This window comes from Rhea pennata, chromosome 7, assembly GCF_028389875.1.
Source record: "Rhea pennata isolate bPtePen1 chromosome 7, bPtePen1.pri, whole genome shotgun sequence".
Taxonomy (NCBI): Eukaryota; Metazoa; Chordata; class Aves; order Rheiformes; family Rheidae; genus Rhea; species Rhea pennata.
The window spans coordinates 15,673,155-15,700,308 of record NC_084669.1 but is presented as its reverse complement, the minus strand read 5'-3'; the positions used below and the strand labels follow the sequence as shown (position 1 = coordinate 15,700,308).

The window sequence follows — 27,154 nt, the reverse complement described above, 5'->3', positions numbered from 1 at the left end:
CCGCCCGCCCGCCCGCCCGCCCGCCGCGCAGGAGCCGCGGCGCGCCGCCCATGCGAGACCCCCGCGGCCCGGGCAGCGCGCAGCGTCCCCCGGCCGGGCCAGGCATGTGAAGATGTCAGTGGGCTGTGCATGCCCTGGTGAGTGCGCGGCGGGGCGGCGGCGGCCGGCTGGGGGTCTGCGGGGTCTGCGGCGTGCGCGCCGGGGTCCGCCGCGGGGCTGGGGCCCTGCAGCATGGGTGCCGGGCTCCGGCTGGGGGGCTGGGACCCTGTGGCATGGGTGCCGGGCTCTGCCTGTGGGACTGGGACCTTGCAGTGTGGGTGCTGGAGCCTGGCTGTGGGGCTGGAACGCTGTAGCATGGGTGCCGGAGTCCGGTTGTGGGGCCGGGACCCGGCAGCATGGGTGCCGGGCTCTGGCTGTGGGGCTGGGACCCTGCAGTGTGAGTGCTGGAGTCTGGCTGTGGGGCTGAGACTGTATGGCATGGGTGCTGGAGTCCATTCATGAGTCTGAGACCCTGCGGTGTGAGTGCTCTGGTCCATTTATGGGGCTGGGACTGCAGGGCATGGGTGCTGGGATCCAACTGTGAGTCTGGGACCCTGTGGCGTGGGTGCTGGGTTCCAACTGTGGGGCTGGGATTCTATGGCATGGGTGCTGGGGCCCATTTATGGGGCTGGGACTGTATGACATGTGGTGCTGTGGTTCGGCTGCAGGTCTGGGACCCTGCGGTATGGGTGCTGGGTTCTGGCTGTGGGGCTGGGATCCTGCAGCGTGGGTTCTATGGTCTGGCTGTGGGACTAGGACTATACGATATGGGTGCTGTGGTTTGGCTGTGGGGCTGAGACCCTGTGACATGGGTGCTGGGTTCCAACTGTGGGTCTGGGACCTTGTGGCATGGGTGCTGGGTTCCAGCAGTGGGTCTGGGACTCTGTGGTATGGGTGCTGTAGTCTGGCTGTGGGGTATGACATGGGTTCTGGGTTCCAGCTGTGGGTCTGGGACCTGCAGTGTGGGTGCTGTGGTCCAGCTGTGGGGCTAGGACTGTATGGCATGGGTGCTGGGTTCTGGCTGTGGGTCTGGGACCCTGCGGCATGGGTGTTTGGGTCTGGCTGTGGGGCTGGGACCCTGTAGCATAGGTGCTGCGGTCTGTTTATGGGTCTGGGGCTGTATGGCACGGGTGCTGGGTTCCAGCTATAGGTTTGGGACTGCATGGCATGGGTGCTTTGGTCTGGCTGTAGGTTTAGGACCCTGTGGCATGGGCACTGGGGTTCAACTGTGGGGCTGGTACTATGCAGTATGAGTGCTGGAGCCTGCTATGGGACTAGGACCTTGCAATATGGGTGCTGAGGTCTGGTTATAGGGCTGGGACTGTGTGGCAGGGGTGTTTGGGTCCGGTTGTGGGGTTGGGACCCTGCGGCGTGGGTGCTGAGACCTGACTGTGGGGCTGGGGTGGTATGGCATGAACGCTGGTGTCCGGTTATGGGGCTGGCTCCAGGCAGCATGGGTGCTGGGGCCGTATGGCGTGGGTGCTGATGTCCAGCTGTGGGGCTGTGACCCTGAAGCATGAGCACTGGGGTCCGGTTATGGGGCTTGGGCCCTATGGTATGGTAACGTGAGCCCACCTATGGGGCTGAGACATTGCGGCATAGACCCCGGGGTCAGGTCATGGTGCTGAGACCCTATGGCATGGGTGCTGGGGCCTGGTGATGGTGCTGAGACCCTACGGCACGGATGCCGGGCTCCGTCCGTGGGCACGGGGATCCTCGCGGTGAGGGCGCCGTGGTGCGGCTGGGGGGCCGGGACCCCGCAGCGTGGGGGCTGGGGTCCGGCCGCGGTGCTGGGCCCCCCGCGGTGCGGGTGCTGGGGAGCTGGGGGGCCGTGGCGTGGGTGCTGTAGCCCGGCGCAGGTGTGGGGGCCCCGCGGCGTGGCGGGGGCGCAGTATGTGGCCGCTTTGGGGGGGGGGGGGAGGCAGAGCTGGGGCTGGGGCCTCCCTGGGAGGTGCGACGAAGCGGTGAGGTCTCAGCGCTGCGATGCTCCTTGGGGCGCCTGCCCCGAATCCGGGGGTGTGTGTGTGGGGGGGGGGCGGGATGCGCGGCGCGGGCATCCTCCGGGCGCCGTGCCCGGCCTCCGCGGCGCCGGAGAAGGGGGGTGTCCTCGCGCCGCCGCCCCCTCCCCTGCGCCGCCCGCGCCTCGCCGCCGCGCTTCCATGGAGCCAGGCGGCCCCTTCCCCCACCGCCGCCTCCATCTCCCCCTGGAAGCTGCCAGAGCGCTGCTTCCTCAAGCAGAAAGTCACGTGAACCTGCCTCCGAGCCAGGCCAAACAGCTAAAGCGCCAGCCCCAGCAGGCACCGCCCGGCCGGCGGGCGCGGGGGGCTCCCCCCGGCCCGCCCGGGGCCCGGCGGGCCGCCCGCGCGCCTGCCGTGCCCCCCCCGCCCCCCCAAACCGTGCCGCCGGGAGTGCCGTCGCCTGCTCCTCGGCGAGCGCCGGGAGCATCCCCGCGGGGCGCGCGCGTGCGCCCTCCCTTCCTCCCCGCACCCCCGTTCCCTCCCCGCGGCTCGGTGGCACGTCTAGAGGCTTCCCTGCTGCTCCCGTCCCCCCCTTCCCTTCCCCTCCCTGGACTGTTTATCGGAATATAGGGGAGAAAAAAAAAAAAAAAAAAAAAAACACCCAGCAACAACAACAAAAAACCCCCGAGCTCTGCCGCTGGCCTCCTGCCAGCCAGAAACATTTAATGAGCCGCTTTGCCCAGGCTGCTCTTCGGGGCTGCGTTAACTTGCAGGAGTTTCCTGCCCGGGAGCTGCCGTCGGGGGTCTCGGCGCTGCGGGCCCGGCGCTGCCGCCGGGGCGGCTCGCGGCTGCCCCCCGCCGCGGGCCTTGCCCTGCTCGCTGCTTTCCTGCCCCCCTTCCCCCAGGAGGGTCCTGCCCCCCGCCCCGGCTGCGGCAGGGGCACGGCGCTTTCGGGCCCGGGGGCTTTAAGCCCTGGGCTTAAAGAAAATAATAATAATAAAAAAAAATAAAAATGAAACCCCCCTAGGGCAGCACCAGGGTGCTCCCCGCTCCCGCTCGGGCCCTGCCCCTGCTCGCGGGTCGCCCGCAGCGCCGGCTCCGGCGCCGCTCCTCCTGCGCCGGCGGGGCGCCTTGCCCAAGGTCAGGCAGCGAGCGAGGCTGCGGAGCCGCGAGCGGGCTCCCCGCGCCGTCGCCCGCGCCGCGCTCCCCGTGGGCCCCGCTCGGCCCCGAGCCAAGGGGGCCGGGGCGGCGCACGGGCTCCGCGCGCGGGGCCGGAGCCCTGGCGCCATGGGGCGCGCCCCCCGGAAAGCCCGGCGGTGCGGGGGGCAGGGGGGGGAGAGCCCCTCTCGGGTGCAGGAGGAGCTGCCGCCCCCCCGGCGGGGACCCGTCGCGGCCCGAGCGCGAGCGGAGAAGCTGGCCCTGCGGCGGCCGGCTCCCGGGAGCAGCTGGGAGCTGCGCGCGCCCGGCGCTTTCTGCTGGTGATGCTCGGGTGGAAAAGGCCCTTCGCCCCTTTTGCCTCCGCGCTGAGAAGCGTCTGCCCGGTAGCTGCCGCTCGCGGCGCCGTCCTGCAGGCTCCGGAGCCGTGCCGGCCGGGCTGGCGAAGGCGGCGGGGCGGAGGCTGCGCGGCGCGGGCTGCGCGTGGCGATGCGGTGCGTGGGCTGCAGGGCGCGTTGCAGCCGCCGGGCGCGAAGCCCCGGGCCTGCGCGAGCTCGCCCCGCTGGCTCGGGTCTGCTCCGAAAAAACTTCGACGGGTTAACGTCGCACCGGCGCTGCTTGTGTGTCCGCCTGCCCCCGAGTTTATTCCAGAAATGGTATTGCCTGTTCCCCCGCAGCCAACGGAGAAGTGCTATAAAAGCCCAAAGCCGGCACGGGCTGGGTGCTGTGCGCCCCGGGAGGCTGGTGAGCAGGGTTCCCGGCCAGGGACACCCGCACCACCAGCCCTGGGCGCTTTCTGCCCCCGCCGGGCCTCTGCGTGGGTGCAAAGCACACGTAGTGCCTGGTGTCGCCCTGGCCCTGGGCGTGGGGGCTGCGGTGCACCAGCCGGGGGGGCTAAATGCGCTGGGCAGGGCAGGAGGGGGAGCAGGGTCCGGCCCAGCATCAGCCCTGGGTCATGGGCCTGTTGCAGAGGTGGCAGCGGCGCAGGTGTCTCCTGTCTGTCCCTGGCGCGTTCGGCTTGTTTTTCTGTCTTGGTTTCGTGCCACCCTGCCTCTCCTCCCCCCGCCCGCCCTGCCGCGGGCTTCCCCAGCCGCATCTGCGCTGCCGATGCGCACCAGGACACGCGCGCCGGCGAAGCGCCCCGGGGCTCTGCCTCGGCTCGGCTCGGCTCGGCCGCCCCGGCTGGGCACCGGCTGCCCGGGAGCCCCGCGGCGCTGCCCCGGGAGAGGGCGGCAGCGCGGGCGCTCGGTTGCACCACCACGGGACGTGCAGGCGCGTGCACAAGGCGCGCGTGCACGACCGCCGTGGCCGCGTCCCCAGGCGCGCCGTGGCGGCGGGGAGAGGCGGCGGCCCCGGGGCAGGGCAGGGGCTCGGGGCCCCTCGCCCCGGGGCCCTCGAGGGGGGCGGATGGGGCCCGGTGACCGTTATCAGCCCGCCTGCAGGCTGCGGCTGCGGTTTCCTGCTGTTGCAGGAGGGGGAGGGCGCCGGGGAGCCCGCGCGGGGCTGCGCCGAGCCCCCACCCCGGGGCAGGGAGGCCCGGCGGGACGGAGGGGCCGGACCGCGGCGGCGCAGCCGGGGTCCCCGTCGCCGCTCGGCCCCTTCCCGCACGCGCGCGTGGCTCTCGCGGCACTAACGCAAACGTTACCTCGAGGCCTAATCTCCCTGTGCCAGGGGTGCCAGCCCCTGCCCTGCCCGCGGCCCCACCCTGCCCGCGGCCCCCCCCGGGCTCCAGATAACGCCCGCCCTGCGGCCGCCGCGCCGGAGGGCACCGCTCCGGGCCCCGCGCCCGGCTGCGCGCCGCTCCGGCTCCCGCCTCTGCTGGACCCGCGTGCGGCCCCGCGAGGTCTCGGCTCCGCGGCGGCGGCAGCGCCTGCCCCCCAGAAAAGCCCCCGGCGTCCTGCCTCGCGGGCAGCGCCGGCCGAGGGGCCGCGCGGGCTGCAGAGCTCTCGGCAGGAGCGGCAGCGCGCGGCTGGCCCCGGGCCCCTGCCGCGCGCCGAGGGGCTCGTGCTGGGAGCGGAGCCGGTTTCCGCGGTGAAGCCCAGGTGGAGCTGCCGCCTGAGTCGGGCTGGGACTCTGGCTGCTCCGGGGCTGGCTCCGGGCGAGGGCTGGCCGGGCGTCACCCCCGCCGGGCTGGCGTGCACGGGCGAGCTCGGGGCTTGCCGGAGCGGCTGCTCCGCCGGCGGCGCGCGCCGGGCAGGAGCAGGGTGGCGGGAGCTCTCCTTGCCGGGGCTGCGTAGCGCTGACGACGTGAAGCTAGGAAGTGCCGGCTGTTGGGCTTTGGCTGAGCTGGGTGGAAAAAAAGGCCGGGAGGGCTTTTGGGAGCAGGGGGGATAGCAGGCTGCCACAGCCTGAGCGCGCGGCACCTCCCCAGCGAGGCCGCGGAGGTGCCTCCGGGCATCTCCCAGCCTCGTGCCGGTGCCCGGGAACCACAACTGCGCCTGGCGCCGGCGCGGGCGTCAGCGGGCCGGGAGCTTCCCCAGCAAAGGCAGGGTGAGGGGCTCGTCCCGGCAGGCGCCAGAGCTGGAGCTGCGGGGCGGAGGGGCGATGGAGCAGCTGCCGCCCCGTCCGGCAGCGGCCGTGTCCCTGTTTGGCCTAGCTGGCAGAGAGAAGGCAGCTGTTGGGCAGGAAGGACACACATGTTAGCAACAAAAACACAGCAGCAAAAGGAAGCAGAAGCGATGCATTATTGATAGAGCTATTTGATGCTGCTATATTGGGAGAGCCGCTTTGGAGCGCTCAGCAGCGCTGTGCGAGGGGTGAGGGGAAGGGGAGGGCTCTGCCGGCAGCAAGATACCTGCTCAAAATAAACCACGTGCAGCGGCGGTCCTGCGAGACGTCCCCCGCGTCGGCCAGGAGGCTTTCCAGCCCCCCGCCTGCCCACGCCGCACGGGATCGCCGCGGGGCACGGTGGCACCCCCACGTGCTGGCATGGGGGGGGAACCGGCTGCACGTAACCCGCTCTCTCCGCCTGGCCCCGGGGTGCTGGCTCAGCCGGGCTGCCCCAAGCCCGCTTCTCCACGCAGGATGCCGGCCGGGCTGCAGGGACCAGCCCCAGACCAGGAAACTGGCTGTAAAATGAACCGTTCTTGTAACATGAGAGAATCCACCTGGAGCGCCTGGAGTCGTAAACCCCGGGGCTCTGGCAGGCTCGCCCCGGGCTGCTGCCGGAGCGGGGCCGGGCCCTTCTGCAGTGGGTGGCCGAGCCGGGGCCACAACACCTGCGGGAGAAAGCCGTCGCCGTCTCCGCGGGAAGGCCGGGCTTCGGGCAGCGGGCGCCGGCACGGAGCCGCGAGCCCTCGCTGCGCACGAGGAGGTTGCTGCTGAGCGGGGCCGGCGGCGGTGGGGTTGGGCCCTGTCTCTTCTGCCGCCCGGGTTTTCCGCAGGCCGGGGATTGCAGTGTCTCAAGGACAGTGCAGGAACGCTGCGGGGTGTTTCTTTGGCGCCGGTGCCACGGGAAAGCCCTTGCCAGCAGGATCTGCCAAGGTCTGCGTGCAGCACGCTCCCGCCGCTTGGAGCCCGCTTCCAGCTGGGCGACAGCACCCGCAGATCCCCTTCCCTAGGGCTTTCCTCCGGGGACTGGCGGTGTGTTTTGCAGCAGCGATCGGGCGTGCAGTCGGGACCCGTGTCGCGCCACGCAGCGTGCGGCGGAGCAGGGGGCTGGGTGCAGGCCCTGGGGCTCTGTTGGGTTTTGCTGGCCTCTCCCCATGGCTGCGTCTCTGGTGGCCCGCTGGGCAGGAAGGAGACTTGGTGTGGGTGCAGTCACGCCGTCTGAGCCCTGTGCTGGAAACCCTGCCCCCTCGCCTCCATCCCGTGTGGGCCGCGTGCACTTGTTGGGCGTCCTCCCCCGCAGCGTGATCTCTCTCCAGCTCCTCTTGCTTTGGAGTGGGTGTGCGCGGAGGTATGCGCTTGGCTGCTGCTCATTCACTGTGGCGTTGCTCCCTTCCCCGCAGCCTCCCCTCCGTTCCCTAGGGGATTCTCAGGATGTGTCGCCGTGCCCTCGGCGATAACTTCCCACCGCTGCCCTGGCAGCCCCTCCGCCAGCCTTTCCCACAGCCCCCGGGGCCGGCCTTGCGCCTCTGGCTGGCTGGCAGCAGGGCCCTTTGGGAAGGGCTAATCCCCGGAGCCCCCGGGATCTGCCGCCTGCCCCGCGTGACTCGCTGCCGAGTTTCCAGCCTCCACCAAGCCGCCTCCTGGGGGAGAGGGAGCTGTGCGCTCTCCGGAGGGAAAGGGGGGCCTGTTTTCTGCCCCGCGTGCCCCCTTGGTCCAGGCATGCGTAGCCTTAGGGTGTGGGGGGGAAGTTCTCCCCCCTTGAGAGAGACAGGGAAGCAAAGCAGATTTGCATGTGAAAGGCGGCAGGATTTCAGGGATGGCTGGCAGGGACTCGGGGGTACTGGCCGGGCTTCCCGGCTGCAAGCATCCGCCTGCCTGTGGAGGTCCCCGCCGCTGTGCAGACGAGTCCGGGACGTTGGGGAGGGCCGGGCCAGTCTGTCTGCCCTTCGCTGCCCGTGCGGTTTGCACAGCTAGCAGATTTTTTTTTTCTTTTTTTTTTTTTTTTATGTAAGCATGTATTTGCGTCCCTCAGCTCTTGCGTGCCTCTGCTGCTCTGCTGGCGTGGGGGGACGGGGGCCTCGCGGTGGCTCCCGCCCGCGTGGGATGGGGGACGCAGACCCGCTGCCGCGTTTCGCTCTCCAGCACCTTTTATCCGGGGCTCTGCAGCCTCTGGCCGCGCGGCCCTGGTTTACGGGGGGGCTGCAGGCGTCGTGCTCCTACTAGGGAAAGGTTTGTGCCCGCTCTCGGGATCTCAGGGCTTTGCTCTGCCGGGAGAGAGCCCCTTGGGGGAGCCCAGGGCTGAGGATGGTGGGGTGCACTAGCACCCCGGGATAGCCGGAGTCGGTCAGGGCCGTGCCTCGCTGGCGGGGAGATCTCTGCGGCCCTGCTGGGCCCGGAGCGGGGCTGGTCTTTGGGGAGCCCGGGCAGGCAGGGGACAGCGCGGGGGAGGCCGTGCTCGCAGAAACGTGGGGCCGGGAGGGGGGTCCCACCACGAAAACCCCGGGCCTGGGAGCGGCCCATCGCTGTCCCCGTGCTGTGTGCAATCCCGCAACGCAAGGAGGGGGCTCCCCCCGCCCCCCATCACCGCCACACACGCCTCCCAGCTGCATCCCGGCCCTTCTGCTCTCCATCCAGCATCTATTTAATTATTAACTCGGCTATAACCATAAACAGCTGGGGCTGCTGCAGCCACGTGGACCGGGCCGGCGCTGCCGTCAGAGCCGCGCGGGGACACGTGAGCGCTCCCCGAGGGCTGCTGAGCCCCGGGATAAATTGCTCAGGGCGCACGTGGTGCGGGCGCTCCTCGCTGACCCCCGTGGCCACTGCGCGGGGCCTGTCCTTTCGGGGGGGGGGGGGGAAATCCTCCCCTCGGTGCCGGGAGGGCGGCGGTGGGACCTGCTGCCGGTTATCTGACGTTGGCGGTGTCACCTCCAAGCCGTGGCTGGGTTGCAAAAGAGAACTTGTTCTGTCCCCCTGGGGAGAAAAATGTATATATAGTGTGTGTGTGTGTGTGTGTGTATAATATGTATGTGTGTATGTACGTGCATGCACATCGGTGAGCTGATGCAGAGGGGTTGGCGTGGCAGGAAGGAGCCGGGCTGGGAAGCCGGCGCAGAGGCCGGCCGGGCCGCTGGGGTGCGCGGCGCGGCGCGGGGCTCAGCGGGGACGCGGCCGCCTCCCCCCCTCCCGGGGCCGGGCCGCGCTTTGTGGCGGCGGGGTGGCTCTGGGGCCCGCTCGGGGCGTCCCCGGGTGCGAGCTGGGGCTGGAGGCGGCGGCTGCTCTTCCTCTGCCCCTCGTGCTCCGGGGGGGGCGCGCGCGCGGGCGCCCCGTGGCCGCCGCCGCGGCCATTGTGGGCCCGCGCGGCGCAGACAAAGGAAGCGCCCGGCGCGCGCGCCCCGCCCCGCCCCGCCCCGCCCCGCGCGCCCCGCCCCGCCCCGCGCCCCCCCCCCCCCCCCCCATCCGCGCCCTCCGCGCGCGCGCGCGCGCGCCCCCGCCTGCCCCATGGCGGCCGCCCCGCGCCGCCCGCCCGCCCCGCCGCCGCCGCCGCCGCGCTGAGACCCCCGCCCCGACGGCCGCGCCGCGCCGCGGTGAGTGCCCCGCGGCAGCCCGCGCCGCCCCGCAGAAGTTTCCCGGCCCGGCTCGGGCCGCGGAGGGGGGGGGGAGGGAGGGAGGGGAGGGTCGGTCCCGCCCCCCCCCCCCAACCCCCCTTCCCCGCCGCGGCTCCGGCAAAGTTTCGGCGTCGGCCCCGCGGCCGCCCCGGTCCCGGGAGCGGCGCCCGCCCCGCGCCCGCGGCTCCCTTTGTTCCGCCGCCCCCCGCCAGCCGCCCCGCGGGCGCTGTCAGCAGCGGGGGGCCCCGCGCCGGGCCGCGGCTCGGCCCCGCCGTCAGACAAAGCGCGGGGGGACCCGGCGTCGCGGGGGCCGCGGCGAGGTTGTGCCCCCCGGCGCTGCCCCTCCCGGCCGCGGGCGGCTCGGCGGGCGGGTAAGGCGCAGCCCCGCACGCCGGCGGCCGGTTGCTTTCCCGAGCCGGGCGTCGCGGAGCGCGGGCGCCGGCCCCCGCCCGGTTTGCAGATCCTCCGGCGCCCGGCTGCCCCGGGCGAGGGTCCCTGCCGACCCACCGCCCTGCCCGTCGCGGGTGCGGGCAGCGGGCGCCGGGGCGCCGGCGGCTCTCGTTTCCATTGCAGCAGGCCCGTGTTGACAGAGGCTTGGCGCCGAGCGCGGCCCAGCGAGTCCTCGCCCTGCGGCGGCTCCCTGCGCCCGGAGCCGGAAAGCGACGGGGCAGCCGGGCGCAGGCGCCCCGTGGCGCCCGTCCCCTCCCGGGTGCAGCACCCCGGCTGCTTCCCTCGGGCCGCGAGGGTCCGGGGCGTCCTGGCGCGGAGGGACTTGCGATGCGAAGTTTGCCGGTGGCTCCCCGGAGCGCGGTGTCGCGGGCTTCCTCGCCCTCGGAGGGCTCTCCCAAAGCCGCGGCGCCGCTGCTGCAAAGCGCCCCTCCGCTTCGCTCCGAGGATCGAGTCGGAAAGCTTGCAGCCCGTTTCTTCCCCGAAACACAACTGTTTTGCAAAAAGCGCAACTTCCTCGTCGTATTCCTCGGAGTCATAGCGGGCCAAGCATCCCGGGTTTTGGTGACAGGCAGGTACGGGAGCAAACGCCTCCTTGCTGCGATCCCTTGGTTTTTCTCCGTGTGTTTGCTAGCACTTAGTGCTTGTTTTGTAGCGACTCCTCCAGAGTCAGGCAGGTATCCGCTCTTCACATTTTTTCTTGCAAGTGTCGGCATTTTTGAATGTCTATTCTTTGTTTAAAACCTCAGGTTCAGGGGTGCTCTGACTGTGGGAAAATTCTGGTTTCCATTGAAGAAGAAAAGAATATAATCTCTGCCCTCCTGATTTTGTAGAAACCCCATGTCTATGACCCAAAGGCACCTTAAAGACTCGGGAAACGAGTGAAAGGCAGGCAAAGTGTGTCGTTTTTAAAAATGAAAAGGCATGTTACGATCTGAGGAAGAAGGTTCACGTTTGAATTCGTGGATTTGATGGCGCAGAGTTTTCTCTGCTGTTTGGTGTGGACTTTTCCCCGTGGCTGCAGTGGATTACAGCAGATGAGCACTAGGAAGAAGCTAGTGAAAAGCCGCAGAAATTAACTTGTGAGCCATGGTGCCCTGGTGTGGGGCAGGACCTGGCGCCCTTCTGCGTGCTCTTGGGTGATAGCCTGCCTCCCTAGGCATCCCGCATCCCTTGGGATGTGGGATCCGAGGAAGGGGTGGACCAGATCAGCCCGAGGGTCCTTTCAGTGTCCTGCAGCTGGCAGGGGGATGCTGCTGGCTGACGAAGAGGTTGTCCCCCCAGCTGTCTTCTGGAAAGCCCACCTGTGAAGCAGCATTTTCCACCAGACACTTCTTGCTCTGCCCCTGCTGCCAGGAACTTTTCAGCTTGTTTTGGAGGCATTTTGAATCCTGTCCAGCATCGCCGTGGCTTGTGCCAGAGCTCTGCACACTTGCAGCTCTGCAGCAACATGCACCTGGCCCGGACTCTGAGCACCTTGGCATGAACTCGCAGGCCTCATAAAAATAAAAGCGACAACTTTTGCACAGTCGCAGAACAGCACAGCGCTTCTGACCACGTGTGTGCTGGCTCTCTCCTTCAAAAACCTGCTGTCCTCCGAGTGACCCAGTGGCCGGGTGTTCCTGGTGTTAATTACACCGTGTGCGTCTCTGTGTGTGGGTATTGCAACACTCTCCGTGGTGAGGTTTGCTGTCTCACCGGTTGCCCTCCTGGCTGTTGCTTCAGGCAGACCGGCCTTGCAGGCGGGGATCCCTGGGTGAGATGATTTGCCCAGGGCTGGGCAGCGAGGCAGGGATGGTTTCTGGAGCACTTTGCTTCTGGTTCTGCGCTGGGCAAAGGAGGGGGCACGCATCTGTCGGCTCTTTGGGGTGCGACGGGGACTTGGGCTCCTCCATGGCCCTTTGTTGTGTGCGCTGGGTTACTGGTGCTGGTGGCAGATCCCAGGCTAACCAGCAGCCCTGGGGAGTCCCGGCCAGTCGCAGGCCCTGCAGGGAGCAGTTCTGGGTGCAGGCAGAGGGTCGTGGTGGTGGGAGCAGTGAGTGCAGCCCTGGCTGGTTCAGTCGCCCGACTGGTTCAGCCCGGCGTCAGGCTGCGAGCTGGGCGTTGAGGGTTCCTGAGAGTTGTGGTTATCCAAAGCAGTGATGCCAGCGACAGCATGCACCGCTAGTGAAGCAGCAACCAAAAGCGTCTGCTCTGGGAGGAAACCTCTAGGAGATGTTAACTGAGGTTCTGCAGATGTGGATGCAGAAATCTGTGCTGGCTCCTGCTGGTGTCCTGGGTGCTGGTGGCAGGTGGGGGCCTCTCTGAGGTGGTCTCAGAGCTTTATTCTTGTGCTGGTCTTGGTGCTCAGGAGCGCTTCTGGTCCATGCTTCTCCAGCTGCTGCCTCAGCACAAGTCACCTGGACGTGGTCCAAGGGCGCTGCATCCTGAAGCAGAAGCTGCTCGTGACACCAAGGCACCCAGACGTTTGGGGGCTAGCATTACTCGGAGGAGGGCCCTGCCCCGGGGGTTTGCAAGACTTGCGCTCTGTCCTCGGCTCGGCCGGCGGCCTGTTGGGTCCTTTGCTCAGCGGCTGCCCTATCTGCTAAACCAGTGCGAGCTCCTCCGCGACTGCCCTGGAGTCGAGTATGGCCTGTTTCATCTTGGTTTAAACTCCTAAAGAGGTGGAAGCTTAGCCTGAGCTGATGGGGGCAGAGGTTTGCACTAACCTTTAAAAAGTAGTGGTGGTCCTTTGGTGCAAACTGTTCTAAAGTGAGCGGGTTCCCACCAGGGCTGCGCGCTGGGCTCGCTGCCCTTCTCCCTCCTCCTCGCGCCCGGCTCCAGGGGCATCCCGCCGGAGGCGAGGGCGAGCACTCCAGCCGGAGCAGCCCAGCCCTCGCCCTGGGGTGGGGGCGAGCGCTGCGCCCCAGCGCCAAGCTTTGGCCCCGGGCGCGCGGCGCTGCAGTGCAGCCAGCCGGGGCCCTGGGAGGCGCCGGCTCCCACCGCATCCTTGCAGCAGGAATTTCCAACTCCCCCCCCAACCCCCAACTCCCGGAGCAAGCGGCTGGCCGGCTGCCAGGACCGCGGGGCTCCACCTAGGACGCAACATGGAGCGAGGCGGCTCTTGGCGGTGGGGCTGCGGTCTCCAGAGACTACGCGTCCCAGCGTGCAGCACTCGGCCCTCGTTGCAGCGGCTTGGAGTGAGGTGGAGCGGTGCATCCCGGGATTGCAAATCTCCATGCGCCACGTGGGGGCTGACGGTCTCCTGGGCAGGCTCGCTGCTCGCCCGCGCCCAGGCTGCGATCGATAGCGGGGCCCGGCAGGACTTTCTCTGCCTCCCCAGTCTGCGCTTGACCGTGGCATCCCCTGTGATGCTTGGCCAGGTCCCGGCGGCCCGAGCCGGAGGCTGGCGGGGAGCGGCGGGCGCAGGGAACAAGCCCTGCCTGGTGCTTTCGGGCTCCGGCAGGGCTGGTGGATCTGCTCCGGGACCCCCCTCCGGCAGCCCCCCGGAGAGGCTCAGCGCAGCTTCCCCGCCCTGCAGGTCTGCGCCCCGTGTCTCTCGGGGGCGTCGCGGCCCTGCCGAGAGCCTCCCGAGCAGCAGCCACGTGAGAGCGCGAGAACGTCGCCTGGAGCTGCGCTGCGCTGCTCTGCCGATGTGCGTCCGGCTGCGGGGAAGGAGCCGCGAGCAGCAGCGGAGGTGCTGTCCGCAGGCTCTGGAGGGCCGTCGCAGTGGCTGGCTATATTTGTGAAATTTTCTGTGTTGCCACAGAGTCTAAAAACCTTTGAAGATGAAATTTATAGCTTGTCAGGAGGCTTTTTTCACCGGGTGCTCGCAAGTTTTTTTTTTTTTTCCCTAGCCCTGTGACTCCAACATCACGTTGTTTGCTTTTTTTTTCCCCACGCTGTGCATGTGCTTGCTGCTGGGGGAAGAGGAGGATCGCAGCCCTGAGCATTCCCATGCTGTGAGGGTCGCAAGGCGCGAGGGTGGGCATGTTTGGGCGAGAGGGAAGGAGGCTGAAAATGCTGAAGGTGTGCGTAAGCTAGTTTTTGAGGCTGACATTAGCAGCGTTTGATTACAGATCTTTGAGACAGCACATTTAAAGCAATGTTTAGGGCCAGTGGGATGTTACCCTGAGTCACAGGAAATGAGTGACTTGTGTCAAATTGATAGTAGAGGAGCTGAAACTGGGTTATCTGTGGGATTGCATCGGGGGTTTGCAGCGTTGGAGCGGATTCAATTTTCGGTTGGTTTCCCAGCTGGCAGGGCATCCCCTCTCTCCTGTCTTCCGTCCCTGAGAAGTCTCTGACCACGTGGCTTAATCATCTAAGGGCTTAAACAGAAAAGGGGGGACTCCTGCTATTTCTAGGCGTCAGCCGGTTATCACAAAGAAGTGAGATATCTCTGGGATCCCTGCTAAGTACCTGACTCTACAGGCCAGCCAGGAGCGATCTTCGCCTCAGCCCGCAAATCCGCATCCTGGCCCGAGCCCCCGCTGAGCGTTGCTTTTCGGGTGATGCCGCCTTGCGGTTCGCATCGAGTTTGTGACTCGGTTCAAAGCCCGGCGGCGGGAGCGCGGGGCTGGGGCTAGGCGCCGGGCGGTGGGGCGGCGCAGCAGTGCCGCCGGCCGGAGGCTCCCCCGCCCGCCGCGGCGCTTCAGCTCCTGCTTCGTCCTCCCCGCGGTCCAGATGAGACGGGCCGCGTCTGGCTCCCCCAGCGGTGTTTCTGGAGCCGGGATCCTTCCGCGCTGGATGCGGGGAGAAGGGTTCAGCGCTGGGCCGCGCTCCTTCCCCGGGCGGCTGGGGAGCACGCGGGGTCTCCCACGCCCGCAGGGTCTCCCACGCCCGCGGCGCCCAGCGGGTGAGCGGCACGAGGGCCGCGCCGGGGCTGCAGTGCAGCCGAAGGTGCCTGCTGCCTGGGTGCAGGCCCCGGGACGCGGCCGTGCGGTGCGGGCAAGGAGACGGCTGGCGGTCAGGGTGAGCTCTGTGGCCCGCTTGGCTGCGGGTACGGCTGTTGTGCGGCTGGAGAGGAGCGTGAGCGTAATCCCCGTGCGCGGCAGGACGGGCGGTGCTCTGGCTTCACCTTAACGCGTGTCAGTATTTGCTCTCGGCCGTAGCAGGGCTGTGTGGCGCGCTGGCCGTGCTCGCCCTTTCGGCGGGGCTGGGTCCGTGGCCGCGCCGCGGGGGTTCCCGCAGGAACGTGTCTCCTGTGCGCCTCTTCCCTGGGTAGCCAGCCCTCCAAGGAGCTTCTGCTGTGTTGATGCCGCATTTTCAAAGCGAACAGGCGTGCTGGAAATTGCAGCGCCGGGGCTGATTGTGGCTTGTAGAGTTTGTCTTGGGCAGTGCTGTTGGCGTATCTTGTCTGGGTTCCCTTTAATTCAATATCAACACCAGGTTTTGAGCTAACCCTCTTCTCCTCTGCTCCAAAAAGGAAGAGAAAGAAGAGGTGAAGGCAGGCTTGCGGGGGGCTAACCAGGGGCTGGTCCCTGTGCTGGATACTTCTCCCTCTGTGTCCTCCAGCTTCCCTGACACCAGAAACCATCGGTGGACAAAGCCACGGGATTTCCGTGATCCCCGTGAGGAACGCTGCCCAGCACCCTGCTCCGGGGAGCAGCACCCTGCTGCGTGCAGCCAGCAGGGCTGGGCGGGCAGGGTGGATTTCCTGCCTCTGCCCGGGCTTTGGGAACACGGGAAGGGGAACGCAGCGCCCGGGAAACAATGCCGCTATTTACACTTTAAAGCCTCGTTAGGCAGCCAGGAAACGGGCCGGGTGCATGCCGGGAAGGAGCTCCAGCTTCCACCGAAGGCTTGCCCTCTTCCTCGCCGCCGGCCGCCGGGAGGAGCGGGATCTCCCTGCTGGCCATGTAACCCTGTAGCCTCTTTCCGGACCATTTCATACTATTATAATTATTTCATTCTTTTTTTTTTTTTTTTTCAACCTCCGGAGTCCCTGCCTCGTTGCTGAGCTTTGCTGCTGGTGCAAAGCGCGATCGCCGTCCGGCCGGGGTCGGGTCCCCTCTCGGGCGGGAGCTCCGAATCCTGCTGGCGGTCGCAGGTGTAACGGCGAGGTGCCGGCGCTGCTCAGCCTTTGTCCTCGGTAGCGGTTGCTCTTTTCTCTCCGCCAGCGAGACGGCGCGAGGCGAGGGCCGGCAAGAAGGGCTTTCCTTCCAGCCAGGCCCCCGGCAGGGCTCGGTGCCTCCCCCCGCCTGGCGACGGCCCCGCTCCGCCGAGCCCTACCCCCTGCTCGCGGCCCGCGGCGCGGCGGGGCCCTGGCTTTGCCCGGCGTGCCTCTGGCTGCTTGGGAAGCGTAACCTTCCCCGGCTCCCGGGGCTTGGGTTTTAACCGTTCTCGAGCCGGTGAAGCTGCGGGGCTGGGCTGGGGAGCGCGTCTGAACAGCTTTGCTCGCAGGGCTGCTGCTCCCAGGCGAGGAAAGCGGAGGAGAAAGCAGATGGAGGGTTGGGCACCGCTGAATTGCATGTGAGTCACTTGGAGAGCACCCACCGTCGTTTCCCTGGACGCTCGCGTGCACGGAGCGGCTTCCTCGCCAGCTGCTGTCTGCTGTGCCTTTTCCAAGCTCTCGCGTCAGCCCTGCGCGGCGCTGGCGGGCTCCTGGCGGGCCCCGGCTCTCGGCCTGCGGGCGCCTCGTCGAGGCGTGGAGCGCCGAGCCTGGGAGGCGCGGAGCCGGCCCGGCGGCGGCGTGCGCTTGCACGCAGCGAGCCAGCCGGCGGCTCCCGCCCGGGCTCTGTCCCGACAGAGCCGGCCCGGCTGAGCAGGCGCTCCCGGCGCCGGGGAGAGGCCGGATGGGAGCAGCCGGAGCGGGGCTGCGGCAGGCCCTTGGGATCCCTCCCAGGAGGGTTTCCCTCTCCCGTGCCTCCCCGCAGCACCCGGGGCTGAGGAGCGGTGGCACCGCCTGCCCGGCCACAGGCACCGCGCCGGGACCTGCCCGGGCCAGCAGCTCACTAGCTGCAGCGTCAGCCTGATTTTTCTTCCTTGCCGACCACGTGTGCATTTTTGTGGCATCGAGCACGTTGTAGCGCTGGGAGAGCGTCTGGGGACCAGCGCGGCCCCGGGCCTGGGAGCCGCCCGCGGCGTGCAGCTCTCCGGGCAGCGCAGCGCAGCGCTCGGCGGGGAGGGGGCCGAGGTCACGCTGGCAGCGCACGCTGGGGCCTGGTGCTGCCGCCGGGTACGGAGGAGTTTCTGGCTCACCGGCTCTGCCCCACGCTCCGCTCGGCCCAAACCTGGTCGGGGCGGCGCAGCGGCTTGCTGGCGTCGTCCGCTCCGGACGCAGAGCGGGGCGAGCGCTTGGCGGGCGGACTCGTCGTGCCGCTGCGGGGGAGCGCGGGCAGGCGGGTGACTCCGCCAGGGAATCGTGAGCCAGGGGAGCTGCAGCAGCCAGGGATGTTTAAAACCCGTCAGCGTCTGCAGCTCGCCCCGGGGGGCAGCCGTGCCCCGGCAGGAAGAAGGGCTGGCTCAGCCCCGCTGCGTTCCCCACCTCTCTCTTGGACTGGCATGCAAATAAGGGGCTTTGGAAAGCCTCTGCCGTGGGGGTTCCTTGGGCTCGGAGCCCGCAGAGGCGTCGCACGTCCAGCAGCAAAGCAGGCTCGGGGTCCTTACGCGCGCCCAAATCCTCGCGGTGCCGGCGCGCGGGTCCCGGGCAGGCCTCCCGGCGGGAGGACCCGCGTCGGAGCTGCTTGGCACCAGCGGGGCACGGGCAGCCCCAGCACTGCTCCGTCGCCCTCGCTGCCGCGCGCGAAGGAGAGGGGCCGCGAGGCGTGGGGAGGCATCGTCTCGGGCCGAGTGCGCTGGGGTCGGCTGAGCCGCGGCAGCGGAGCGGGGAGCCCTGCGGGCCCTGGGGGACGGGGCTTTGCAGGGCGATTCGAGCAGGGGGGAGGAGGGGGGGGCACAGGGATCCGCCAGGCTGCGCTGCGTGAATCTTAATCGGCGTTGATGATGCTTCTGCTTTAAAGTAATTGCATCGTTTTGTGTAGCGCTTGTGTCGCGTGTGTGTGTTGCACGTTTTAAAATGCTATCTGCAACGAATTCGGAATTTGAGTAGCCTGTGTTAAATCTTAAGGCTGCTGTTAAAGTTATTCAAAACCACTTAATCCAGTAACATATTTTACACTGCATGATAATAATACTTGGTCGTGATGCTGGTGTTGCTGCGATCATCTAACCTGCCCCTGCTCGCTCCTCTGAGCTTAATGAAGCCCCAAGCCAGGTCATGCCAATATGAAAGCTGCCTGGGGAGCCCCAGGATCAGAACGGGTAGCCGGGTCGGAGCAACGGCCCGTCCCTTCTCTTAGCCCATCTCCAGGAGCAGAGGCTTAGGGAAAAAGCATGGGAAGTGGAGCAGGTGGAGAGCAGTCTGCTCCCCGGTCACACCGTCCCGGGAGCCCTTCCCGCGCGCATGGAGAGCGTCGTCTTCGCTGCAGGTGTCTGGCCGCGCTGCTCACAGCTGAGGAGCAAACTGGGGCCTGAGAAGGGCAAGAAACCTAGGGGGCTTTTTCCTTCCTCCTTTCATCGAAGAAGAAAAACAAAGCATCAGAGGATAAGATCTGCTAGTTCTAATTTTTTTTCCTTTTTTCTCCCAAGGACGTGGTGACCAGAAACAAGCAGTTCAGTTTGCGAGCTGTAGCTGCTTCTTTCTTTGTGTAATGAATTGGTGCATTTTAAGCAGAAGACATGCACTTTTGGAAAGTTTCCTGTGCAGCAAGCTCACTTCAACTTAATGTCATTTAGCAGCAGCAAGAAGGAAATTAAAGTGCTGTTTTTCTAGTGCTCTTTCGATAGAATTCTCATTTCCATTAGGCAGAGCTTGATGGGGAATTGTGGATTAAAGCAGAAAGCAAAAATTCTCTGGTACCAGCACTAACCTCTAGCATATTTTTTTATGTCCGTCTGTAAAAACAGGAGGTAAGAACAAGAGGGCGACGCTGTTAGCAGCCGTATGCAGAAAATGGGCTGTGCCCCATTTACTCTCTTTGCAGGCAGGCCAAAGTGAGGAGCAGGAGGAGGGGAGTCTCCAGCGGAGCCGAGCGCGCCGCAGCCCTGACGCCTCTGCCCGGGTGATAGTCCCCGGGCGCTCCGGAGGTGCTGGGGAAGCGCTGGCTTTTGCTGCCTGTGCAGCAGGCATGAGGGCCCAAAAAAACGGGAATCGAGGAATGAAGCTAAGGTCTCCCATGTGCTGATTTAAGCTGGATTTAGTGCCGGGGAGTTGATTCCCTTTGATTTTTTTAACCGGCGCTCGCTCGCTGTGCCGCGTGCGTGATCCCTGCGGGCTTCGGGGCGTGCACGGGGACGCGGGCGCCTCGGGCGGAGGTGACAGCGGTGTCCGGGTAGTTGGGGCTCCCGCGCTCGTTAGCGGGTCCCGCTGGCTGGATCGTGGCCTGCGTGCCGGCGGCACCGCTTTCCTTAGCTGCCGTGCTCCTTGCTCCCTCGCCGCCGCGCGGAGCTGAGCGCCCTTCCCCGCCGCCGCGCTTCCCCCTTGCAGGACGGGGTGCCGCTGCGAGGGGCTCGTGGGCGGTGGGAAGGCGCCGCCGGCCCCGGGGATGCCTCCCCGGCCCCGCGGCGGGGCCGGCCGCCGCTCCCGCCCCGCGTGCCTCGGCAGGGCCCCGACGCGGCGTGCCGCGTCCTGCCGGCGCCGGGGCACGCCGGGGGGGCCCCCGGGCGCTGGGAGAGGCGCTGGCAGCGGCGGCTCCCGGGAACCGGCGGAGCAGGGAGGGGGCATGGCGAGGAGGGCCTGGTGACCGCCGTGGCAGATGGTGGCTGCCTGGGGACCGGGCCCGTCCTGGCGATTATTCACCCGTCACCATGGCGATAGAAAGGTCAGCGAAAAGATCCCGCGTGATCGCCCAGGTCGGCCGGATTAGGAGCAGAGCAGTGCGGAAAGGCTCGGGGGGGGGGGGCACGGATGGATAGGGCCCTCTCTGGCACGCCAGCTGCGCCTGGCGTTCCCGTCCGGCTGAGCACCGACAAGCTCTGTGCACCAATGAGAAACCTGCCGGGCCCCTGCGGCTGCTAAGCCTGGGTGCGCTCAGCCCCGACCCGGCGCCCGCGTGGCACGGTCGGACGGGGTCCCCCTGCCACGGGAGCACCCGGGCAGCGGGGTCCCCGAGCGGCACCGCGGGGCCCGGGGCGAACCTGCGCCGCCGCGTCTCCCCCCTCCCTCTCTGCAGCCGCCCGGCTTTGCTGCGGCGCGGGCACCCGCTGCTGCTGCCGCCTCGTCGGCGCCGGGTGCCGGGGGTGGGGACAGCGGGGGCTGGCGCGGGGCTGCACGCGGCCCGGGGGGCTTTCGGCTGCCCCCAGGAGAGCCAGCCCGGCCTCCCGCGCTCTGCGGGGCTCTCTGCTCGGGGCTCCCTCCTCTTCGCTCGTGTCTCCTCCCGGAGCTCCCGCTGTTTCCCACTGTCGTGCTGGGCTGAACCCGTCTGACCCGCTTTCTGCCCCTCTCTAGGCTGCTCCTCTAAGTCGTTCAAGCTGTACTCGCCAAAGGAGCCCCCGAACGGCAACGCCTTTCCCCCCTTCCACCCGGGCACCATGCTGGATCGAGATGTGGGGTGAGCTGGGGCGCGGGGGCGGTGCCTGCGGTTTGGGTTGCTCTGGCGCCGGGACGCTGGGATCCAGCATTCCCAGCAGCAGCGTACGAGGAGTGCTGTGCCAGGGCGGGCGTGGGACCGGAGCAGGGCACAGGCGGGACGCGCAGAGACAGGATGACATTTGGGATCAAGGAAGCCCCTAGGTCTCCTAGCTCTGCAGGGGCCAAATGCCTGGGATGATCCAGGACACGGAGCACGGCTCCTGCAAAAGCACCCCCTTCTCCAACCTCCATCCGGAGGGATGCGCTCCGGGCTCGCCGTGCTCCCTGCTGGAGGCAGGGGAAGGGGTAGCTGTGGGGAGCGGGGGTGGAGGTGCCCAGCAGCACTAACCTCGGTGCGTTGCTTCTCCCCACAGACCTACTCCCATGTACCCACCCACATACCTGGAGCCTGGAATCGGGTAAGAGCGGGCACGCGGGGCACGCTGAGCGGGAGCGGGTTGGCAGGTGGGCACCCGTTGGGATGGGAACCAGGAGCGTGTGCACGTGCCTGGGCTGGGCCTGGCCTGGTTCTGGGCGAGCACAGGTCCGACTCGGGCAGAGGAGCCGTGGAAGGACGCCTCGGCAGGGCGAGCACGCTGCTGGGCTGCGGGGGCTTGCTGGGGTTGCTCGTGCGCTGCCCTGCCTCACGTCCTGCCCTCCCTCGGCAGGAGGCACACACCGTACGGGAACCAGACTGACTACAGGATATTTGAGCTCAACAAACGGCTGCAGAACTGGACAGAGGTGAGGAGCCGGGAGACGACAGGGCCTCGGAAGGGTGCTGGGACCCACTGGGGAGCAGGAAGGGAGTGGTGGCGAAAGAAACAGGCAGCAGCTCCCACGTGTGTGTGTTGAGGATGCTGCCTGCTTTCACGGGCTGTGATGGCTCCAGGAGAAATCCCCTTTGCAGTATGGTCCTGCCCTGCTGTGCAGGAGCCCGGGTGCCTTGTGCCTTGCTTGCTTGTGGGACAGGGCTTGCCAACCCCTTCTCGGAGTGCCCAGCCAGGAGTGCAGACCTCAGCGGGTTGAGCACGTGGCTGCTACGCCTGGCAGGTTGAAGGCTGTCTCGCCATCTCACTATAACGTGGCATCTCTCTGCCCTCCCCAGGAGTGTGACAACCTGTGGTGGGATGCCTTCACCACGGAGTTCTTCGAGGATGACGCCATGTTAACAATCACTTTCTGCTTGGAGGATGGACCAAAGAGATATAGTGAGTACCAGCAGGCCTCTGTGCTCATACAGCGTGGCTGGGCAGCCTGTGCAGCCTGGAGCCGCCACGGGGGTCCCCAGGGCTCGGATTTGAGACCTCCTTGCTTCCTGAGAGCCTTGTCTCTCTGGCAGGAGGTGTAGCAATTGCATTCCACAGAGAGGAGAGGTGGGAAGGGTAACAAGGATCAGCATCCCCAGGGTAACAGCATGCCCAGGAGCTGCCTCTGGACGGAGGGGACTGGGGGACCTTCTCCGTGTGCACCCCCAGCATACAAGAAAACACGCCTAGGCCAGCCAGATTTGTTGACATTGTCTTCTTCCTTCTCCCACCTGCAGCGATTGGCCGGACTCTGATTCCCCGTTACTTCCGCAGCATCTTTGAAGGAGGGGCCACAGAGCTCTACTACGTGCTCAAGCACCCCAAGGAGTCGTTCCACAACAACTTTGTCTCACTGGACTGCGACCAGTGCACCATGGTGACCCAGCATGGCAAGCCCATGTTCACCCAGGTACCTGCTGCATCAGCTGCTGCTCCCCACAGCCATCCTGCTCTTGGTGCCTTGGTCTGGCTTGCTCTCACGGTGGCTTTGGTCCTGCAGAGTGAGCGAGCAGCACTGATTTTCATGGCCATGCGCTAGGCAGATGGGACTGTGCCCAAGTGAGCACCGTGCTGTAATTACAGCTGCCCCAGGCTGCCTGCAGTGCCCACCTTTTTTTTGCACAGATCACCTGGCCTTTGTAGGCTCATAGGTTTGGTTTCTGCTGAGCCCAACGTGGTGCACGGCCAAACCAAGAGGAGGGGGGTGTTGTGTGCTGGAGTGATGGGTTCCCAGGAGATCTGCGCTGGGGGAGCGGGTGGCAGCATGACCTGACACTGTGCCCTGCCCAGGTGTGCGTGGAGGGACGGCTCTACTTGGAGTTCATGTTTGACGACATGATGAGGATAAAGACGTGGCATTTCAGCATCCGCCAGCATCGAGAGCTCATCCCCCGCAGCATCCTTGCCATGCATGTGAGTACTGCTCTGAGAGGCCCCAGGGGCACGAGCGACACAGAGCTGCTGAGCTCATCTCCCTGGGGAGATCACAGGCTGGGGCGCAGGAGGACCGTCTCTGGCCTGGATACAGCTGAGCCCTCTGTCCCTCTTGCTCCTAGGCACAGGATCCCCAGATGCTAGACCAGTTATCCAAGAACATCACCCGCTGTGGGCTCTCAAACTCCACACTCAACTACCTCCGAGTAAGTGTGCTGCAGGGGAGCGGGGGGAGATGCAACTCTGAACCTCAGAGTTGTGGGTTGTGTTGTGCTCTCGTCTCCTGCCTGATACCTGGTGTTTGAGGCAGGTATATCTGCAGCCACGATCAGAGTGGGCTGTGCAAGGGGTTGTCTGGAAGAGGAGTGGGTGACATAGAGGGCAGTGGGGAAGCAAGACACTTCTGGACTCATGGGGTTGAAGCTGGGAGATGGAGCAGTCAGCAGGGACTCAGTCAGTCTGGTCACAATCTCTAGGGTCTGCAGGCTCCAGCTGTAGCTGGGGTCCATGCAGCGCAGATGGCTCCAAGGCAGAGGGGCTCTCGCTGGGGCCTGGAGCATTGCAATCTAACCCCAAGTCTCTGGCTGCTCCCTGCAGCTCTGTGTAATCCTAGAACCAATGCAGGAGCTCATGTCACGGCACAAGACCTACAGCCTCAGTCCTCGGGACTGCCTCAAGACTTGCCTGTTCCAGAAGTGGCAGCGGATGGTCGCCCCGCCTGGTGAGTCTCCTGCTGCCCGCCGGGCTCCTCGGTATCCCACTGGGTGTCAGAGGGGACCCGGTCAGGCTGTGCCCTCCGTACAGGCTTCTTCCTGCCCCACAGCCAGTCCCAGGCCTTGTCTTGTGTGCCTGGGGGTGGCATGGTGGGCACACGACTTCTTTGTCTGCTACTCTGCGTTCCCTGCTAGGGCAAAGTGGGGCTGCAGGCAGCCAGCACCCTGGTCCCACTCCCTGCTCTGGTGCTCGGGGACCGTGAATTGCTTTTCCTAGCAAAGCAGGGGCAGAAATCTTCCCTGCTCCTGGAGGAAGTGGTTGATGAACAAGGGTGGCAAAAGAGGAGGGGAGTGCTTTGTGTGCCAGGGTCACCGAAGGAGGAGCTGGGGAAAGGATGCTGCTGTGGGGTGGGATGTAGTGCTTGCAGAAGGGGGTTGTGGAGAGAAGGGGCTCATTCCTGGGCTGGGGGGATGCAGGGCACTGTCTCCTCGTGGGGGCTGACTGTGTCTCCTCACTTTGCCAGCGGAGCCAGCGCGGCAGCAGCCCAGCAAGCGCCGGAAAAGGAAGATGTCGGGGGGCAGCACCATGAGCTCCGGCGGGGGAAACACCAACAACAGCAACAGCAAGAAGAAGAGCCCCGCCAGCACCTTTGCCCTGTCCAGTCAGGTACCTGTAAGCATCCCGTTTCCATTCTCTCTTCCTTCCCCGGGGTGGAGGGGAGGGCTCCCTGCCCCAGGCAGTGGCTAAGGGGAGACCCCCGAGGGGTGCCTGGAAGGAGATGTCCCTGGCGATGGGAGGAGTGAGCCCCCCGGCCCTCTCCTGGAGGTGATGGGGAGAAGGGGAAGGGGCCGCCGATCTGCCTCGCCCCCGCAGGGCGCGAGTCGCAGCCCAGGGCTGAGCCCAGAGACGAGGGAGCCTGGGCAGATGCAGCTTCCCAGCCTGCTTTCCGCAGCCGCTTCGCTCCCCTGCCTCCAGCTGAGGTCCGCGGAGGGGCCGTGGTGATACCCCAGCCATGGGGCCTGCGATGGGGAGCACGAGGGGGGATAGGGACGCGGCTCGGTGGCCGGGGCCGGGCTGCGGTGTACGCGAGGGCCGGCGGCCAGGGCTCCCCCCACCTCGATTATGTTTCGGGACCGTCTCCCCTTTCAGGATGTGATGGTGGTAGGCGAGCCCACGCTGATGGGGGGGGAGTTTGGGGACGAGGACGAGCGACTCATCACCCGGCTGGAGAACACGCAGTTCGACGCTGCCAACGGCATCGACGACGAGGACAGCTTCAACAACTCGCCGGCGCTGGGGGCCAACAGCCCCTGGAACAGCAAACCGCCCTCCAGCCAGGAGAGCAAGTCAGAGAACCCCACGTCGCAGGCGTCGCAGTAACGGCCCGGCGGCCGCCCCGTGGACTCAGTCCAAACCGATCTACCTGTACATTTGCAAAGGAGAGTGACTGGGAAGCGGCGAGGTACCGGGGGCGGATCGGCGCCGCGCGGCCGGCTGGATGCGCAGCCCGGGGCGCGTGCGACACGGGCGGCCCCCGGCCCTCTCCCCCCGCCTCCTCCCTGCTCCCCCCACGCCTGCCTTCCCACCGGAGCCCGTCCCCCGGGCAGGGGTGGGTTTCCAGGGCCGTAGCTTCGTTATACCCCCTTCTCCCTCTTCCTGCCCGCTTCTTCCCTGGAGAGTTTCTCAATCCCTCCCTGGTGCGCCCGGCCCCCGCCTGCTGAATGGGGGGAATTAGGAGGGGGGAGTCTGTAGCGGCTGGCGTGACCGGGAAGCCGGCGGTGCGCGGATGCCCGGCGCCGGGGTGCAGCACGGCGCGGAGACCCTCCTCTTCCTCCCGGGGTCCTAGCCCTGGCGGTTGCTGTGCGGCCACCCGAGATGCGCTCGTGCGTCCGCAGTCCGGCTGGGGGCTGCCGAAGGAAAACCTTCCCCGTGCTGCCGGCCCCGAGACGGAGCCTCCTCCGGCCGGCCGCCCGCCGGGCCGGATCCGCCGCGCTGCGGGCGGTGCCGAGGAGGGGTCCCCATCGCGTTTCCCCGCTCTCCTGCCCCCTTGCTCCCCTCCCCCTTGCTCCCCCGGGGCGAGAGCACAGGAGGGCCGAGCAGGGGCTAGTGTATATAGAAAGCGTGCGGGGAGGGAGAGCCCGGCGCCCCGGGGTCGGGGTCGGCGCCCCCGCGAGCCGGACGGGGCTCGCACGGGCCGTTCTACTGGGGGGGGGGCCAGTGCCCTCGCCCTGTGCCGGGGCTCCGGGCGTTTCCACTCGCTCTGCGTGTGTCCGCCCGGGGCCCCTTTGCAACCCCAGGCTCCCGGTACCTCCTACTTTTGTCTTTTTTAAAAAAATAATATTATTAAAATTGTAAGTTTAAAAAAAAAGAAAAAAAAAATGGGAAAAGACCCCCCCCACACACACACACCCTGCCAATTCCTCCCTCCCTGAGCGCTCTCACCCTGTCCTGACTTTTGTACAGGCTTCTTCTCTTGGGAGTCTCGTTTTATATCCAGTTCGGAGAGCTTCAAACCAAGGAGAGACTTTGCAGACTTCCTTTCTAATCCCTCCAGGGGGGTGGGGGGCAGCCCCCCACCTCCATCCTCAATGTAAATCTTGTGTGCTGTTGTCCCCGCTCCCTGCCCCTCGGGTTCGTGTACCTCGTGCTTGTACATTTCCGCGCTGTAGACAGTGTGTACGATACTGTTCTTTCAATGTGTTATCACTAGAGCAGGTGCCTCCATTGATGTTAGGGGAAACGACGAGAATAATAATAATTTTGGGTTTTTTTTTTTTTTTTTGGTTTTAAAAAGAGGGGGAAAAAAAAAAAGTTCCTTCCAAGGCTTCTTCCAAGGAGGAGATGGGAGGTGCTGGGGGAGGTGCTCACCAGCTCACCCCGGCAGCCTCAGCGGGGTCCATCCCCTAGCCCAGGCATGGCCCGGGGGGTGAGGGGGGGGTTGCAGCGTGTGCTGCCGCGGGGGCGGCCGGGGCGTATGTGCGTGTGCGAGAGGCTCGCGTGTGTGTCGTGCGTGTGTGCGGAGGAGCCGGGGCGGCAGAGCGGGTGCCCATGCCCTGCTCTCTCCGCCGCCCCCCCCCCCCAACCCCAAACTCCCCGCCTGGGGCCGGGGAGAAGCGGCAGCGAGCGCCCCGCGCCCATCCCCGCTGCCCCCCACCCTGTGCATGGGACTGGGGGACAGCGGGTGTTGCGGCCAGGGAGGGGGGATGCCCTGCAGGCGTGGGGGGCTCCGGGTGCAGCGGGGGTGCCTCCTGCACGCTGCGCCTTGCCCCCCCGTGGCGGGCGGCCGAGCCCCCCCGCCGCAGCCCCTTTGCACCCCCCAGGGACCCCGCTGCCGGCTGCCAGCCCCCGCGGAGCCCTGCGTGGAGGGTGCGGGGGTCCAGCTTTGCAGTCAAGGTACGATTACCACCGCCGCGCGGCTCAGGCTCCCGCGGAGCGGTGACGTGCCCCTCCTCGGCCCCCCCGGGGCACACTGTAATGCCTTTTTCTTTCTTTCTTTCTTTCTTCTTTTTTTTTTCTTTTGTTTTTTGTTTTTCTCCATAGTTTGTGCCATTTATGAGTCATGTATGGTACCAATAAAACGACTTTTCGGTTTGAGGCTGTCCCGCGCGCTTATTGCCGAGCGCTGGCGCGGGCCCCACACACGCCCTCGGTGGGCCTGGGGGGCCGGCGGAGGCGCTGCCGGGGCGGCGGGGGGCCGGCCGGGCTGGGGCCACGGGCTGGGGGCCACGGGCACCGGCTGCGCTGCCACCGCGGGGCTCCCGACCCTGCTTCATGAAGGTGAGGACCGGGACTCGGGCTGCTGGGAAAGCGCCCTGTCCCCCAGCCAGAGCAAACAAGCGGCGCAGGGCCTGCCCAGACGCCGGGGTGATGGGCGCGTCGTTCCCGTCC

The 27,154-nt window shown here is 66.8% G+C and overlaps 1 protein-coding gene across 3 annotated transcripts; it reads left to right on the top strand.

Annotated features, from left to right (window-relative positions):
* Positions 1-35: 35 nt before the first annotated feature.
* Positions 36-26,858, top strand: LDB1 (LIM domain binding 1). Of its 3 annotated transcripts, none has more exons than XM_062580270.1 (11): positions 36-137; positions 20,187-20,289; positions 20,684-20,728; positions 20,978-21,053; positions 21,418-21,520; positions 21,856-22,028; positions 22,409-22,531; positions 22,675-22,758; positions 23,150-23,273; positions 23,790-23,932; positions 24,416-26,858. In XM_062580270.1, the coding sequence occupies exons 1-11, from the start codon at positions 113-115 to the stop codon at positions 24,644-24,646; spliced, it is 1,230 nt and encodes a 409-aa protein (XP_062436254.1). In that variant the 5' UTR covers positions 36-112; the 3' UTR covers positions 24,647-26,858. The 3 variants fall into 3 exon arrangements, with proteins under 3 accessions (XP_062436254.1, XP_062436253.1, XP_062436255.1); XM_062580269.1 differs by having other exon boundaries at positions 23,790-23,938; XM_062580271.1 differs by lacking the exon at positions 36-137 and adding an exon at positions 9,269-9,289 and having other exon boundaries at positions 23,790-23,938.
* Positions 26,859-27,154: the final 296 nt, after the last annotated feature.